The following is an 18,909-nucleotide window of genomic DNA, read 5'->3' as shown; positions in this document are numbered from 1 at the left end:
AAATTGGGTTGCCAAAATCATGTATCATGAACTTTTCATGATGATCACTGAATGACTGAAATGTTAATTAAGCTGAATATTAAAATGAGTGAGCCATGAAAACAAAAGGGAAGTTGCAGGAAACCAGAGTTCTAACTTCTATGAGTGTCACTTTTTTACTTATAGACCAGTCACAGACTGCACTCACTGGTGTCGCACTGGCTGGCTGCTCAACCTCAACCCTGAATTACAAACTTCACAATTCGCCACAGGGTCCTGGGCTGTGTGATGATGGCGCCCGCCGACTGCTGTCCCGCCTCCTCTTCCCAGCACGTGCCGTGGCGGCTGGCACAGGACAGTGTGTCAGTGAGAGCATGACAAAAGTGAATGAGGTAAACCCTTGCACCTGCCGCTGCCTATGGAATTGATTCAGTATACAGTATTTGAACACACCAATCATACACAAGAATTTAAGACATAAAAAAGATTACTGACAGTTCCAGGGCGCAGGCAAGATTCTCGGTACTTATGTAATATCTGGGCTCCCGTTTTTCTTATGAGACCGCGTCCCCTCGCCACGCTTCGGGCACGGTGGCTCGCTGCGCTCGCCACACTATATAAAATCAACTCCATGCGTAGTTGGATAGTAGGGGTATGAAAAAATGGGGTGCATTTAACATGGGAGCCCAGATAATACATAAGTACCAGATTCTCTTTTCTTTTGTTCTCAATTTACCCAAAAAAGAGAAAGAGAAAAAAAAAAGCACAATAGTGTAATACACTTTGATAAACTGATAAAGTACACTGCTTCAAGGTGGGTATAGATACATCCAGTGAGCACATATGGAAAAAAGACTGGTATGGTGTAATACCGTTTTTTTATTCATAAAATAACATCATAAAAGGTCAAGGGTAAAGTACAATGGACTCTCACCGAGTGTGTTGGTCCACAACACTAGTGTAGACAAATGAGCGAGTTGTTATATAAGAGGCGTCCCTGGTAGCTTGCACCCAGCATCAGGTCCACAGTGGTTCACCCTCTTTCCTCCTCGCCAACGCGTTTCAAAACCCTGTAGGCTTCTTTTTCAAGCCTACAGGGTTGAAAAGAGAATCTTGCCTGCGCCCTGGAACTGTCAGTAATATTTTATATGTCAGTGAGAGCATGGGCTGCACAAGTGTGAACACTGAGCCAACCGCGTCACGTGGGGGTGCGCCGCAGCTGACTGGCCGGGCGGAAGTCAAGTAGCTGCGAGCCTGCGGCTGCAGCCAGTGCCAGACCAGCAGGTGGCGAACTGTCTGTAAGTCACAATTTAGTTTCCAGAACGCCTGATAAACTGCTGCAGTGCCGCCCCTAGGCATAGGCTGCCGCCCTAGGCAATTGCCTAGTCTGCCTATGCCTAGGGCCAGCTCTGGCAAGTATGATGTATTTTCTTGATGTGATATGACATACAAGAACAATGAAGGAAAAGCAGATGCTTTACATTTGGTGCGTGTTAGTTCTGCTGAGCAATAACAGACATCCATCCGAGTGAAGCTGCGGGAAAACGCTAGAAAGAAATCATAGTTTATAAGCTGCCACTGCCAGCAATCAGCTGTGTCTTGTTCTTATTACTTTGATTGTAACAATAATGAAACTATTAATAATAAATAGAGCATTTATGAATATTAGTCTTATATCTGGGCTTTGCTGATAGAATAGAATTATGCCTTATGGACAAGAACACAGTATTAATACATCTAGGCCTGGAAAGCTTGGAGCAGAGCATATTGTTCTGCTCCCCTGTCTCAGGAGTCAGGACTGACTGCTGTTCCTCTGCAGAACGTTATAGCTGAATAATAAAAGATCTGGCATCAGGCTCCTGCAGCGCAAGCCCCCATCTCTTCTCTCCCTCCTCCTCCCTGATTGCCCTGCTCAGTAATTCGGTGCTGGGGGGAGGGAGCTGAGTACTGAGAAGTGACTGGCAGAGCCTGTCTAAGAAAATACCCAGGAACACTATACTGCTTCTTATAGCCCATTCCTGGCAAAGTGCTTTCATTTAGCTTCCTACACTTCAGGGGCTGGAAAAATATTATGCGTTGGTTCAGAGGCTGCTGCTCACAACAGAGACTGTTGCTTTTAGTTGCCCTAAACTTACCAGGAGGAGGAAGAAGCAGGGGAGGAGGAGGGATTCACCTATATAAATAAATAAGAAGTCCTGGGGATTTAGGATGAGGAGCAGCCACCAGCACAGTGTCACCAGCCCTGGCTGTCACCTCTGCTGTTCCCATCTGTAAGTAACATCAGTATGGGCTGGAGCATGGATGAGGCACTGGCAGTATAGCAGGAGGCAGCAGCAGAGTTGGGGCCACAGCATCCTATGCTCATACATCATGCAGTGAGGCTGCTGAGCAGACACATGTGATACTGCCGTGCATAGACAGCGCTTACACGGAGAAGTTGGCCCTACTTCCAGCTGCCAGTAATTGAATGAGCAGCGAGGAGGCCCTGACTGGGGAGAGACGGTGACTGGAGGACTGGGAGCCGCTGCTACCTGCTGCACCCTCACTAGTGTGCCAGGGAGAAGGGGCATGGCAGCAGGGAGCATCACCACCCTGCCAATAGGGCCAGATGACGGAGGAAGCAGCCCCTTCCCCCCGGGGAACTTTAAGGACCCTAAGAGACTGTACTGTAAGAATGGGGGGTTCTTCCTGAGGATCAACGCGGATGGGAGAGTGGATGGATCCCGGGAGAAAGGTGATTCGCACAGTAAGTATATTCTCGGTGCTACACTGTGTTGTGGGTGCTACACTGTGTTCTGGGTGCTACACTGTGTTCTGGTGACTGACTGATAGATGATTGTTGCTGCTAGGAAGGGAAAATCTGTATACAGTATGTCACTTTCACTCTGCTACAGAAACTAACTGGTCACATATAGTTCAAGTAGTAATTTATAAAACAAGCATAGTAATGTGTAATGTTGTGTCCTTTATGTAATGGGTTAATGTGCCAGCTCTGGGGCTACAAAAATTTGTAAACACCTTCACCACATCTCTCTGTGGAATGGCCTGTCAGGTCACCGGCCTCCTAACTGTGGCCAGCTGCCAGAATGCAGTCGCACATGAAAATTATAGGGGGATAGATGAATACATAGATGGCTGGATAGACAGACAGAGAGATAGATAGATTCGATACATACCTGCAGATTGTAATTTAGTTATCCATCTATCAACTATAAACATGTAGAGGTGCAGAATATTCAGAGCCGGCCCTAGTCTAAATGATGCCCTAGGCAAGATTTGGCTGGTGCCCCCTAGCACCCCCACTAGTTCTGCCTCTGACCCTGCTCCCCTTTCCCAGCACCATCAACCCTCATCATAGCAGTCATCATTTTGGTGCGCCTACCCGCAATATTTTAAATAGAAACAGTGCACACATTCGGTGCGCAGCCCAAACAGGGGAGTGTTCTTGCTGGGAAGGGGCATGGCCACACAATAATACCCCCAATTCAAATTATGCCACACAGTATTGCAACTTTATTCACATTATATCATGCGATGGTGTCCCTTATTCACGTTACATCACACAGTAATACCACTTTACCTTATATACATTACTCCTCACATTATTCACATTATACACTTAGAAAAAAATCCTGAGAAAATATTGTATTTTAAGCACCTCCATGGCCACACTGCAACCCAGCACAAAGCAGCGTGTGCTAGGCAGAGGAGAAGAGCTGCAGCTACTGCTGCTGCTGTCAATTAAGGGGAGGGGGCCCGAGGCCCCCACTGGGCCCTTCCATCAGACTTTGGCCTGGGTAATTTGTACCCCCTACCCCTTTCTCTCGGCACCCCTGATAATACCACCCAATAATGCCCCTTACACATGAAACACAGTATTAATATCCTTATAAACATAATGCCCCTTACACATTATGCCAACCTTTATTAATACCCTTCATACACATAATGACACACATAATGCCCCTTACACATATGTTGCACAGGTACTTATGTAGTAACTGGGCTGCCGATTTTGAAATCGGGTCCATCGCATCGCATCGCACCCGACCAAATCGCATGCGATGCGATGCGATGCGATGCGATGGACCCGATTTTTCCATAGGATTCAATGTTAAAATGGACTGAGTCCATTTCAACATGGAATTCAATGGGAAAAGGGGTCCTTTTCATACCCCTACTATCCAAGTGGGCATGGAGTTGGATATAAACCTGTGGCGAGCGTAGCGAGCCACCGAGCCCGAAGCGTGGCGAGCGTAGCGAGCCCCGCGAGGGGACACAGAATACCGTCCCCTCGCGGGGCTCGCTTCGCTCGCCACGCTTCGGGCTCGGTGGCTCGCTACGCTCGCCACAGGTTTATATCCAACTCCATGCCCACTTGGATAGTAGGGGTATGAAAAGGACCCCTTTTTCCCATTGAATTCCATGTTAAAATGGACTCAGTCCATTTTAACATTGAATCCTATGGAAAAATCGGGTCATCGCATCGCATCGCATCGCATCGTATGCGATGCGATGCGATATCGCATCGCATCGCATCTGATTGTATGCCTTAACTTAAGGCATACAATCAAAAAATCGGCAGCCCAGATACTACATAAGTACCGTTGCACATTATTAATGCCCTTATACACATGACACACATAATGCCCATTACACATATGTTGCACATTATTAATGCCCTTATACACATGACACACATAATGCCTGTTACACATATGTCGCACATTATTAATGCATTTATACATGACACACATAATGCCTCTTACACATATGCCGAACACTATTGCACAACCAACCCACCCGTAGACAGCACTCGCACAGCCGCTAACACTGTGACCTCTGCCTCTGCTTGGATACAGATGTTTCCTCATACATCTTGCCTCAATAGGCCATGCAGCTCCTGGCCAGTTCTGCTAACGTTGGGTGCCTTTTTTGCTGAAATTTTGTCTTATTTGCATTGTTATGTGACTAGGACACACAAGGAGCTTCTGATGATTAAAATGATATGTGGCATGAATATATTCTGTGTGCGACTGTGGCTGTACCTGCATACGGTATGCTATGTTACAGTGATTTCCATATACACTATTTCATATGCAGATATAGCCTCACTCACACACAGAATATAGGCATGCTGCATATCATTTTAATCAGCAGAAGCTGCTGCTGCCCCTAGGCATTCCAAATGCCCTAGGCAGTTGCCTAGTTTGCCTATGCCTAGGGCCGGCTCTGAGAATATTATTGAATCCGTGCAAACGAGTATATATATATATATATATATATATATATATATATATATATATATATATATATATATAGTATGCAGCATGTCAAGGGCATCAACAGGTGCACTCTCTTCGAACTTCATTCGTGTGTTAAATAACGCATGAAAGTAATGGGACATCAGGGTAGTTAGTATTTCATTCATTACACTAGTAAGCCCACTCGAAGCAAAAGCTTTGACAGCTTGTCTAAGCCTCTGTGTTTGTGCATGTCTGAGAAAGAGATGTAGTTTTACTCTCTGCCAGCAGTTGCCAGTGTTTCGGAGACTCACGGACACTAGATATAAATATATAGATGATTCTTTAGTTTGGTTGAGAGAGAGAGAGAGAGGGAGAGCCTGCAGCTGGGCCTTTTTGGGTTCTTCACCCAATTGGGTATCAACATCTTCAGATGGCATTGGCTGTTATGTGCCTATGGAGTCTTCCCCCTTATGCAGTCTCAATCCTCCTCTGTACATTTTTATGAAAATGACATTGCTACCTTTCCCACAGGCATTGGGCGGGATGTACTAAGCATCACTTCAGGAATGCGATACAGTACATTCCAGTACATTTACCGTTCCTAATCAAAGACCATTTGGATCAGAAAGCAGGAAAAAGCCCAATAAATGGGAAACAAAATAGCCCTTTGCTTGTGTCGACGTTTTGACATTGTTGACCTACTGTATTAGCTGTTGGCCTAGCCAGGCATGTCCAACGTTGGCCCACCAGATGTTGTGAAACTAGGCATCCCAGGAGGCTTTGCAATAGTTTTAGCATTCTCTAATAGCAAAACTGTGGCAAAGCATGCTGGGATGTGTAGTTTCACAACATCTGGAGGGCCAACGTTGGACATGCCTGGCCTAGACACTGGTTACCGCTCTAGCATTATCTAGCATTATCCTTAATACATGGACTGTCACTGTTATGATTACTTTAGTTTAGGAACATATGTTATATTCTTACAATACATTGAACTGGCATCATTATAATCAGAATATATTATTAAATATTAGCAGTGAAGCTGATAAATGGGAAGCATGGACAGTGTAATGGCTAGCATTACTGCCTTGCAGCACTGAGGTCATGGGTTTGATTAACACCATGGCCTGAAAGGTGCATACACACTGGGTGTTTTTGCCTAGCGTGTATGATTTTCGTCTGGCCCAGTGATTTTCACTATGGGTGGAGCAGGACGCTATGGAAAGCGGTCCACTCATCTGATAATACCAACAGATGAGCATTGGCAATGATGCAAGACCATGCTTCAGCGCTTATCGCCAGGCCATACACATTGTACGGCTTTTGAGCTGTGTGTATGGGCCATAACTGTGCAGGGTTTGTATTTCTTGCAGCAGTGTATGGCGATCCTATCCCCCTTACCTTACCTGGTGGCAGGATCGCATGCAATACTACTCATACTGTCTTTTCACATGCAATGTATCGCATAAGATGCCATTCTTCACTATTGGGAGGGTATCGGAGTCTGAGCTCGGTCCTGCACATCCGTTTTTCCCGATTACTCGCCCCAATCCATTGGAATTGGATAAAATGGGCCCAAATCGGAATAGTGTATGAGGGCGTTTAGCTTCGCTCCCTCTCTTTGCATGTGAGTCTGAAACATAGCCACAAGTTTTAGAGCCTTTTAAAAGGCTTGAAATTGTAGAATGTCACAACAATTGAGACAATGTCTACCAATGACTTTATCCTACCTCTCATTACACACAGTCGAGTCACTTCTTATGACCACAAGCTATTAGCCAGAGTAACCACCATTTGCAGCACAGACAGCAGTTAGACATCCGGAAGTGACTCGCTAAGGTGCTGGTAGTTTTGCACGGTATCTGGAGCCATGATTGCTGACTGTAGTTTATCCCACAGCAGCTGCAGGGTGCGAGGTGGAGGATCCATAGAATAAACGCAATGATCCAATTGGTACCACTGATACACAATTGGGTTTAAGTCCATGGAATCAGGGGGCCAGGAAAGTATTTGGAAGTCTCTGTCTTTCTATTCCAACAACTATTGGACATTTCTTATTGTGTGACATGTTGCATTATCTTGCTGGATGATCCCCTCTGCACCAGGGAAGACAGTCGGCACATATGAGTGTATGTTCTCCAATGTTTCTTGTCTGGCACGCCAATGTCCATCCCTTCCCTGAAGCAGAAAATGTGACTCATCAGAGAACGCAACCGAGTTCCAATATTCCCGGGTCGGTCAACCCGGGTTATTCAGTGTGGTGCGTTCACATCGGGGTCAACATGTCACCAACCCAGGTCCGACCCAGGATATTTTGACAATGTGAAAGGGGTATGAGTTAGCATTGGTTGCTCTGGAACCCCATACACAGCAGGATACACTGAACTGTCATTTTAGATACACATCTGGTAGCACCCAGGTTCATTTTGATGGTGAGCTGCTCCACTGCAGCGTATTGGCCATCACGCACCGTCAGAAAGATGTCCACCTCTCACTTTAATGGCACGTAGTGCTCTGCAGTTTCCACATTGGTTATTCACAATGTGCCATTTGTCCATTCACAATAGACCACAGCAGCACGTGTATAGTTCACAAACTGTGATAAATTGCATATTTTACTTATGACAGCAACAAGTGATATGTGGGCAGATGGCATACCTTATGTACCTACCAAGCCATCACACGACATGAGATGTACTTCATGGGCTGCACACTGCAGACGTCAAATGTATTAGGTTGTCATAATAATTTGACTTCTGGCTACAGTTCGGACTTGCGATCTCACATTGCATACTGCACTACTCACCAGGCTTTGACTAGTCACAGCCCGGCAGCTGCCTATAGCAGTGACAGACACAGATAGTGAGTGAGCGCTGATTGGCAATCACATCCAAAGTGCAGCTGCTTTTAAGGGATACTCAACCCCTAAAGTATAAAGCCAGAAACACCCAATAGGCAATTTTTTTGAGTTTTTTTAATTTATTTTTTAATATATGTATTTATTCATCAAGTTTATAACAAAAAAACATAAAAAACCGGACGGTCTTAAAGAAGAAATTATATATATACAATAAAAAAAAAAAATAAAGATTATGGAAAAAAACTGCACAAAAATGATTTTATAAATCAGCTACTGTACATTGAATAATTGCTACTAGAAAGTCTGTTCAGTATTTTGTATGGTTTGTTAGTGCAATACAGCTTATCATATCAGGGCTCTCTTACGCAAAATACACTTTTGGATGTGAATGTCTCGCAGCTGAGAATGCACAGGTAACAAATTTGTAACACAGCGAGCTTAAATTAGTACATAGTTATATAGTAGTTAAGGCCGAATAAATACGTCCATCAAGTTCAATCTTAGTAGTGTCATTCTTTCCTGGTTAGTAAAAATACTTTGTTAGTCAACTATCCCAGTTAGGAGATTATAAAATCACATGCAGTTGGAATTTAATCTTAAAATAAATGGTATTTGTTTTGTGTAATAAGTACTGTTTCTTTTAATATTAAATACACACTGCATGTGATTTTATAATCTCCTAACTGGACAGAAATGTGTCAGAATTTGATGGACAGGAAGTCAGCGTTTGGGGGTGGTAACCTGCTGTTTCTGGAAGTGACAGAAAAAATGCATTAATGTCCAGGCTTTCTAAGGAAGGGTGTGTGATGTCTGCGCCGGCCTAGATAAGCTTGTATCTGTCGAAGAGTTGTGGAAGAGTCAGTTATTTGCCAAGACTGGGGAATTGCGCAATTCACTGCAGATTTACACAGGGTGGGTTTTCGCTCTGGTGGTGGCTACCTACACGCAGTCATCTTCAAATATGCAGATGAGCGAACAGGTCTGACAATGTAATTGATTTGTTTTTTCACTGATACGTGATAATTTTGTGATTCTAGTTGATACTATGGGGAAAATCTAATAGGATAAGAGATTCAGAAAGTTAGAGATTTGGTAAGAAATCTCCAGTTTTTTTAAAAAGTGGCAATCATTTACACTGCAAAATCAAACTGGTAAATGATGGCCGCTTTAAAAAAACCTGGAGATTTCGGTACTTATGTATTATCTGGGCTCCCATGATAAATGCACCCCATTTTTTCATACCCCTACTATCCAACTACGCATGGAGTTGATTTTATATAGTGTGGCGAGCGCAGCGTGCCACCGCGGCCGAAGCGTGGCGAGCGGACGCGGTCTCATAAGAAAAACGGGAGCCCAGATATTACATAAGTACCGAGATTTCTTACCAAATCTCTCACTTTCTGAATTTCTCATCCTATTACATTTCCCCCTAAATGCTTTTGTTTGCAAACCAAATTGTTACTTATTCACTTCTATTCCAGAAAGTGAAACAGTTTGTAGATTATTAAAATATTACTGTTGAGTGATTACATAGTAACTACTTACAAGGAACATTGTTTTACGGGAGACTTGGGAGTGGGCTTAGGAGAGTGTAGCTTAATTAGCCCCAGATTCACCATGGTGGCAGTGATAGACACGGTGCTGCCTACCCCTTATACACTGCCACTTATACCCCTTTCACACCAGCCAAAATTCCCGGGTTGGGTCCAGGAACAACCTGGGACTAGCTCTGGTGTGAAAGGTTCCAGGGACAAATTCCCAGGTGAATTTGCCGAAAATTCAACCCTACTAGGTAGCAGGGTTGCTCCCGGGTACTTCCAGTGTTACTGGCTGGTGTGAAAGGTGCAGGGACATGTCCCTGCTTCCCGTGTTGCCTCTATTAGTGCTGATTTGCTAGCAGGGCAACTTCCTGTTGTGGTGGACACTCACAGACATGCCTAGAGACAGCATACAGCGTGCAGGGTGCAGGGAGACAGTGTGCATGTTCTGTGGCACCACAGACCCCAGAAGTTCATTTTAAGCTTACAATGTGTGCCATGTATTGGACAAATGAGGAGGTGAGAGAGCTATTAATCATTAGAGGGGAAGAGTCTTTCACATGTCTTTTTATTTGTTTTATACAAGTAAACAAAGGCTGAAACACTACAAATGTTTTGTGTCTTAATTATTAATAATCAATAATCTAATGTGAATATAAAAATCCTTACAGGCTGTGAGTTTGGGGATAAGCCAAAAGCACAGCTAGTAGGAACCCCAGCGCTCTCAATCAGACTTTAATGGGATTAGCATATGAGTGGCAGCTGCTGCAGGTCACACCTGTGGGAATTGCCTGTACCCACAGAATTTAATACTAAAGAAAGAAAAAGAGAAGTGGTGTGTATTGCGCTGCTAGCCACAAATAAATCTAAGGGAATATACTCCACAAATAAAAAATATATAAATAAAAACAGTAAAGACCAATGTGCAAAGATGATGCGGACACACTGCTTTAAAAAAGTATAAATTTTATATAATTAAATGCATCAAATAAAAAACAAACAATTAATGGAAATAAACATAAAGAATAAAAATAAAAGACACAATAAGTACACTATAAATACGTTTAGGCAGGATAATCAATATCAGTCCTTAATAGGATAAAAGATGGACGTTTATTAGCTTGGGGGTGCACCGCTGTAAGTAGGTAGCATAAGTAATTAGGAGTCAGATGGTAAATGCTGTTATAATGTTATTGAAATGGTGGTTAGTAATGCTCAGTCCAATGAAGGCTAATATTTATGAGGATGAAGTTAGTAATGGTCATTTATGCATATAGAATAAATGCAGTAGAAGTCGAACACGACTAGGCTCCACGCCAGTGTAAAATATATAAGCGGCAATTAAACAATCAGCACTAGGATGCAGGGATTTTTAGTTGGTTATCTCACCCTGTACAAGTAGCGGCTTATGCGGTCTGGTGGTTGCTCCGTTCCCGGGGTGCGGGTTGCCGCCGGTAGTTGTCCTCTGTGGGTCACCTTAGAATAGGTGCCGGCGGTTAAGGATTTCTCTTCCCGTCGTACGGAGCGTCCAAAGTATGCAGACTGCAATAGTGTTTAAAAATAGGAGCTTGATTCTGATGGAGGCGCTGGGGAGCTGTGTACAGCGTGGTTACTCCTAAAGCAGCGATCAGCCTCTAACGTCTCGATGTAGTGACGTCAACGCGTTTCGTCTCCTACGTTGTATGGAGACTTTTTCAAGACGGATCGTGTTCGACTTCTACTGCATTTATTCTATATGCATAAATGACTGTTAACCATTACTAACTTCATCCTCATAAATATGAACCTTCATTGGACTGAGCATTACTAACCACCATTTCAATAACATTATAACAGCATTTACCATCTGACTCCTAATTACTTATGCTACCTACTTACAGCGGTGCACCCCCAAGCTAATAAACGTCCATCTTTTATCCTATTAAGGACTGATATTGATTATCCTGCCTAAACGTATTTATAGTGTACTTATTGTGTCTTTTATTTTTATTCTTTATGTTTATTTCCATTAATTGTTTGTTTTTTATTTGATGCATTTAATTATATAAAATGTATACTTTTTTAAAGCAGTGTGTCCGCATCATCTTTGCACATCGGTCTTTACTGTTTTTATATATATATTTTTTATTTGTGGAGTATATTCCCTTAGATTTATTTGTGGCTAGCAGCGCAATACACACCACTTCTCTTTTTCTTTCTTTAATAATCTAATGTGAGCCTAAAAAAGGCAATTTTCAATGCTATTCTCATAGAAATGCAGGGTCATCCATGGTTCAGTGTGAAAGGTGCCGACCCAGGTTGTCCCTGCTTCAAAAGCATGTGTGAATGGGTCCCAACCCGGGAATGTCCCTGGTTGTCCCTGGAATTTAATTCCCGGGTTTGTCTCTGCATTTCTGGTGTAAAAGGGGTATTATACATGCATCTTTAGAAGTATGTGTATATGTGCTTGGCAGTCCCCTCCTGCACTAGGTGGTCATCATTGCAGCCCCAAGGCTGCAGATCAACTATGTATAATTACACCTATAATTATTTTTCCCATATGTTATACCCTTAAAGTGAAAAAGGTTGTTGTAATATAAGTGTGTATTAATTGATTAACTAATTAATGAATACATGTATAATTAGAGTTCACAGGAGAATACCCGAAAAAGGGTAGACTAGATGGGCCGCATAGTTCTTATCTGCTGTGAAATTCTAGGTACATTTCTATATTTCTAATACTAAAAAGAAATCAAGAATAACTACTCTAAAAATGTACCCAAAAAACCATAGGACTATTTGGATACACACAAAGTATTCACTAAGGCCAATGGCAAAGTTTTTGTGTCATAAATAATATTGTTGAACATAGCCAGAACATAGGTCCATTTAGATGTTCCTATTTAATCAGTGTGATGTTATCTTTCTTATCTAAAAAAATAAGTTACATTTTAAACTGTACTTTATTGAAATTTAAAAAGACATTGAGTGCAACACAAAAAGTCTTCTTTACTTCCCAGCCATATAACTTTGCTTTTCCAACTTTGGGACTGACCCCAACAAAACAGTAAAACCAATTAAAAGCCGTTATAAATACTTTTGGAAGTTGGATAAAAGTATATAAGTCCCCCAACCCCCCTTGCCTCCATGTTCTCCTGGTAATCATTAATTTGGGAGGGATTTTATTAATTTTGTAAATGAAACTTAAGGTCCATACACACTGGGCGTTTTTGCCCAACGATGAAATGCGCATAACTGGCTGGAAAATGGCTCAGTGTGTATGCACTCGGGGTTGAACGGCTTTCATTGGTAGGTGACTATAGAAAGCCGTTCACTTGTTCTGTCAAATAGTACAATGGCTGGCGGTGGCCGGCAAAGATGCGGGAGCACGCATCAGCGCTTACTGCTCATTGCCCAGCCATACACACTGGGGGATTTTGAGCTGAAAGCAGCTCAAACCGCAAAAATTTAGCTGCTTTCAGGTCAAAGTTTTCTAGTGCATTTGGTTTATCAATAAGACAACGTATTCATGAAATATCAAACACTACTGGCAGAATTGGAGAGTGATACAACTAGCTCCTACCTGTCATCTTTCAAACTCAGCCTGTAACATGGCAGACAGAAGCTGATTGGCTGGTTGTTTATCACTCTTCACTTTTTGAAGCTTAGTGCATCTGGCCCATAAATTGAAGTGCTCAGTTATATCTCAAAATCTCTCAATAATCTGCCACTATGGACACAAAACACTATAAAAATTATTTACTTATTAGAAAAATACTTACTGTGTAATCTTTATTAGTTATAGTAAATAATGATAGTACAGTAATTACTGCTGAGAAGGATTTAAACAATAGAGAGAAGATCTGATATGTTGACAAATTCCCAAATGTTTTCATTCCTTTGCCAGATGTGGGGGAGCTGTACCAGGCCTTAACAGAGATAAAGTACCAATCAACAATGACAAAATGGCAAGACCTGATTCTCTGGAACTGTAAGGGAGAGATGCGGGTAGCGGTAGTTGTGGAGAGACAAAGTGGTGGAGGCAGGGTCTACGGTCGTTAGGCCCACACTAGTAAGGTTGACATGCATTGGACCGACCACTGAAGGTCGACAGGGTTTAGTTTGACACATGAAAAAAGGTTGGGTACTTGTGTATTTGCTGGGCACCCACCAAGCTATTTGCTTAGTGGGTTATTCTGCGTAGTGAAATCGCATCGCACGAAAATGGGATGCGATGCAATGCAATCTCACTAGTTAATTTATTCACTGCTCCAAGTTAATTTATTCACTGCGCCCTGGAGGCGGATCGCATCGCTTTGCATGTCATGCAAAACTGCATGCGATCGCATGCAATTTTGCGTGCATTGCGATTTAGAACAACGCCCCCCAGTGTACATGTCTATGTGATGTAATGGGATATAGCACAGCCCCACTTTCCACGTCACCCCGAAGTGTGGCGAGCGCACGTGTTATGCTTCCTCCCAACCTTTTCATACCTCCACTACCCATGTCGGCGTGGAGTTGATTTTAAAAAATGTGTGGCGAGCCACCAAACCTGAAGCGTGGTGAGCGGACACAGAACACATGTAAAGTAATCAGCGTCCCCTTGCAGGGCTCACTGCGCTGTCTACGCTTCTGGCTCGGTGGCTCGCTGCGCTCGCCACACTTTATAAAGTCTACTCCACACCGACGTGGATAGTGGGGGTATGAAAAGGTCAGGAGGACCCGTAGCACATCCCCTTGCGGGGCTCGCTGCGCTCGCCATGCTTCGGGGTGACGTGGATAGTGGGGATGTTTCAGGAACACATTCACATCTGCCATATCATACATCTGAGACAGTAATGACGACATGTGTTAACTGTTAACTGGATTTCAGTTAATAATAAAGGAGAAAAGATCACATTAACAAATAACAATAATCTAAATTTATCATGACCAAAGAAAATAATAAAGCAGCCATTCTTCTGATTCCGCATCAGCCTTTGGTAGAAGTGAAAGGGCATAAAGAATGTGCTCAAAAGTGTTTTGTGCACCTACAGTCTTTGACGTTTGTTGCACCATTTACAGGATCCCCACAGCCGTTTAATGTTTTGTGTGTGAACCCCTGTCTCCGGATCTACGAAATTGAACCGGTAGTTCACCCGAGCATGGTGGTTCCCTGCCTGCTCCAGCTGCTCTGTATTATAGGCACGCCAGCAATCGGAGTAGATGGTCGTCCCTGGTTCAATGCTTTGGTTTATGGCGGCCATCAGGGTACTGGCGTCACGTCTTTCTACACGTGTCACAAATCACTCAGCAGTCTCTCATGCCCTACCATCCACTAGGGTGTGGAGGGATAATAGAATTGTGTACTGAGCATAGGGAGGTACCATGCTCGAAGCATGGCATGCGGACCGATACGGTGCACCGATATGGTGTCCATGTCGACTTTCAGGACAAAAAAAGTCAAACGTATGTCGACCTTTTGACTGATGACCTTCCCATTGTCAACCTAATGCTTGTGTTGACCTTTTGACCCTGTCAAACTTTTTTATGTGTCGACCTAAATCGACCCAATGCATGTTGCCCTTAATTTGGTTGACCCAATGACCCATACACTGTGGGAGTGTGGGTAAGCAGGATCACATGGTGTGGGCTTGGGTGAATAAGTGAATTTTAAAAGAGCATCTTAAGGAATGCAGGCTGATGGAGACAGAGTGTTCCAAAGATTAGGGTCAGCATGGGTGTAGTATGGATGCGGGAGTGATAGGTATTATAGGTTGGGAGGAGAGCAACAGACTAGAGAGGTCTGCAACAGACTAGAGTGGATCAGAGTCACATTTTTAGAGCCCATTTCTCTGGCAGCAGTTTTTTATTTATCAGAGGATTATTCTGCAATTCCCAAAGTCACTGAACTCCTAAGACATATATGAATTGATTAGGGGGAAGAAACAATTTCTACTCAGGCGCTTATAAATCCATACACAAAGCTATGAAAAATACATCTTTTAAATTAAATCCTTTGTATAAAAAGCAGCAGCAGAAAACAATTAGTACACCTGTGCAGGGTGTACAACGATATCTCTTAAAGAGACAACAAACTAATTTTGGACTGGGGAATTCTGCGCTAATTCTAAGAAAACAGGAATACTAGAAATGTACTCCAAACAGGATATTTATCTTAGATAAAATTTATTCTAAACATATATAAAAATCAAAACATAACATAAAATATATAAATTAAAAAATCACGGTATATACATATAAATATCACAGTATATAATTCTATGTAGACCTAATCTAATTAAATAGCTTTTAGGAGAAAAAGATTTTGCGAGGTGGATCAGAAAAAAATCTAAAATTAATTATTAGAAAAATAGGCAAAAAGGGGAAAAAATAAGAAAAAAAATAATCTTATACTAGTATCGACTAAGCAAAAAATCTATAATACAGTATCCTTTGGTTTTAATTCACATTCGTATCCTCCCAATGTATTATCCAGATTTAATCTCTAGCTTTAATTGCTCTTTGAGAAAGCCCTTCTAAGGGCGAGACGCGTCAGGCACCCTATATATGAGGACACACGTTTAGTTACTGTACCCCCGTTATTATCCAGAGTACCCGTCTGTGCAGCATCAGCTTGTTCCACTTAGGATTCGGCCGTTGCTTTGCTGAGGACCGTCGTTATGAGCTTGGCGGCTGTGCTCACTCTCACTTTAGCACCGGCGACATGAGGGGATAAACCTGGCGAGGTGACCACTCAGACATTACTGTTACATTGGGGCAGATGTATTAAGCCTTAAGAAGAGATAAATGCAAGGGTGATAAAGAGAGATAAACGTCCAGCCAATCAGCTCCTTACTGACTTTTTTCAAACACAGCCTGTAACATGGCAGTTAGCAGGTGATTGGCTGGATGTTTATCTCTCCTTATCACACTTGGATTTATCTCTTGTTAAAGCTTAATACATCTGCCCCACTGTCTGACTATGGCACACTCTCACCTGAGTTGAGTTGGTTAGCGGCTGATTCCAGCAATAGCCGCATCGGATGATACTATGCTCAAATGACAGAGCAGGATCACATAGAGCTCATTAGATGGAGCGGTATCCCTTAACAACAGGAGGACGCCACTTCCATAGAGGTGTCAGCTCAGGATCAGCGGTCCGAGATCCATAAGAAGCGTCCACTTATACCACTGTGCTCCCGAAGCGCAGCGTGAGTATCCAGCTACACCGACCTGTGAGGTTTCCCTTGACAACAGGACGCCATTTCCCTAGAGGTGAGAGCTCAGGGATAAGGAGCCAAATCGTTTACAGAATCTCCATCTGTATAAACTAAATATACCAGCCATTGACACACCATGGCTGGGTACTAACGTTTTTTTGTTCAATGGAGACTTTATACGCTATGTATTAATACCTGCTATTTGTTGGGAACATTGCTGTTAAAACTATATATGCACAGAGCAATTAAAGCTTGAGATTAAATCTGGATAATATATTGGCAGGATATGAATGTGAATTTTAACCAAAGGATACTGTATTATAGATTTTTTGATTTGGTTATAATTCACATTATAATCGCCCAGTGTGTATGTACCTTAAGAGAATGCTTAGGTCTCGAGAGGCGGTGTGGGAAAGGGAACTGGCATTGACATACAGTAATGTGTGTAATTGTGAACACTTGCAGAGACACATATATGCAAAGTAAAGCTGTATCATTTATGCCAACACATGTTGTTGATGATGATGATGATGGTGGTGATGAGGAATATTCTAGGATACAGTCATTACAAAGAAGCCTGAACTATTATAATTTATTGTGCAAAGACTTTATTAATGACACCGAAGTCTATTACTAAAGTAAAGCACTTTTAGGAACTTGCACCTTAGCCTTGGAGAGAGACAAAATGGAGAAAATATAAAGCACTAGCCCAGTGGTTCCAGGGGCAAACGCAGGATTTTCAGAAGGGGGTTTCCAGAGGGGCAGAGTAAAGCACAGAGATGGACACTTAGGTGACCCAGTATATGCTTTGATGTCCCGCGGGTGGTAGGGGGTATTATATCAACCTCTCAGCATGTAGGGCCTGGATCAGTAATTTCCACTAATTACCAGAGCCGAATTTCCCATTAGGCACGTGAGGCACGTGCCTAGGGGCGGCACATGTTTGGGGGCGGCACTTGGATGCCTGTGATAGTACTGTCAGCCCAAAATGTACCAATAACTGCAAAATATCCACTGTACTGTACTGTATTCCATCTTAAATAGAGTGTAAATGGATAGGACATGCAGATACTGCCCCTATAAACTGTCCTACTTAGTAAACATTATTGTTGTGCCTAGGGGCGCCCTCATCCCTAAATCCGCCCCTGCTAATTACCCCTTTACTGCACAGATGGTGGGAGATGAGGTGGGAGAAGGGGGCATTGGGCTGAATGAAGGGGGCCTGATACATAACTTCCAGGGTGGTAGAGGATGTTTAATACGCAGAGGAGGGGTGTATAGTGGAGTGGGCTTATTATTCATAATTTTCTGGTGGGAGGACAACTTGCTTGACTGCAGATATCTCCAGTTTCCGGAAATAGATTTCTTAGATTTTAATGGAAATAAAAACGAAAGAATCCCACCTACCAAATGGTACTGGGGACTAGGGGATCAGAGTTCAGGAGGCAGAGCAATCTGCCAACAAGTATATAAAACTACATACCAGGTGTGTGGAGCTGGAGCAGTAACAAGCTGCTGGAAGGCTGATATCTCTGGTTCTGGGAACAGTAGAGACAAGCTTCTAGTGTCATTCAAAGAGGGAGAAAAACTCTATGTCAGACAGAACCTGAAATATCTGACTAGAAAGAGCAATTAACAGGCTTGGATGGGGACCACTGCTTTGAAGTCAGATATCTTCGGTTCCCAAGGTCCGATTTTAAAAATTCTTGTATTCATGGAAAGAGGGGACCCTCAGCTTTCAGACTAGGGCCCTTAGACTCCTGGGGGGGTTTCTGGGTACTCGGAAACCCCCCCCTGCGTGCGCTACTGGGTTCCCAAACTTTTTTGAATCACGGCACCCTGTAAGTATCAGAATTGTTTCAAGGCACCCCTGGGATTTGAGATTTTTTTTTAATTAAGTAAATTGTGTTAATATGTCATCTTTAGGTTTAATTATGTGGAAAGGGACTGGATTAACTTCTGCTTGTCCACATAGTTTATGATTGGCAGCTACAGCAGTGGTTTTGCCTATTACAATGACCATTAATAATTTGCATTGGTCCTGGACCCCAAATCCAAGGCACCCCTGCAAAAGGTCCCGAGGCACCCCAGGGTGCCACGGC

General features: G+C 43.0%; 1 protein-coding gene across 1 annotated transcript in view; it reads left to right on the top strand.

Moving 5' to 3' along the window:
• Nucleotides 1-1,935: 1,935 nt before the first annotated feature.
• The window catches only part of FGF2 (fibroblast growth factor 2), a 79,423-nt gene continuing 62,449 nt past the window's right edge, over nucleotides 1,936-18,909 (top strand). Inside the window, exon 1 of the mRNA XM_083174346.1 lies at nucleotides 1,936-2,725. Coding sequence (XP_083030472.1) covers nucleotides 2,548-2,725 — 178 coding nt within the window. The 5' untranslated portion in view covers nucleotides 1,936-2,547. The remainder of the gene's footprint in view (nucleotides 2,726-18,909) is intronic.

The sequence above is a fragment of the Crinia signifera genome, chromosome 1 (genome assembly GCF_055691185.1).
Source record: "Crinia signifera chromosome 1, ASM5569118v1, whole genome shotgun sequence".
Lineage (NCBI taxonomy): Eukaryota > Metazoa > Chordata > Amphibia > Anura > Myobatrachidae > Crinia > Crinia signifera.
Note: the sequence above shows the minus strand (reverse complement) of the source record. Positions and strands in the feature narration are given on the sequence as shown.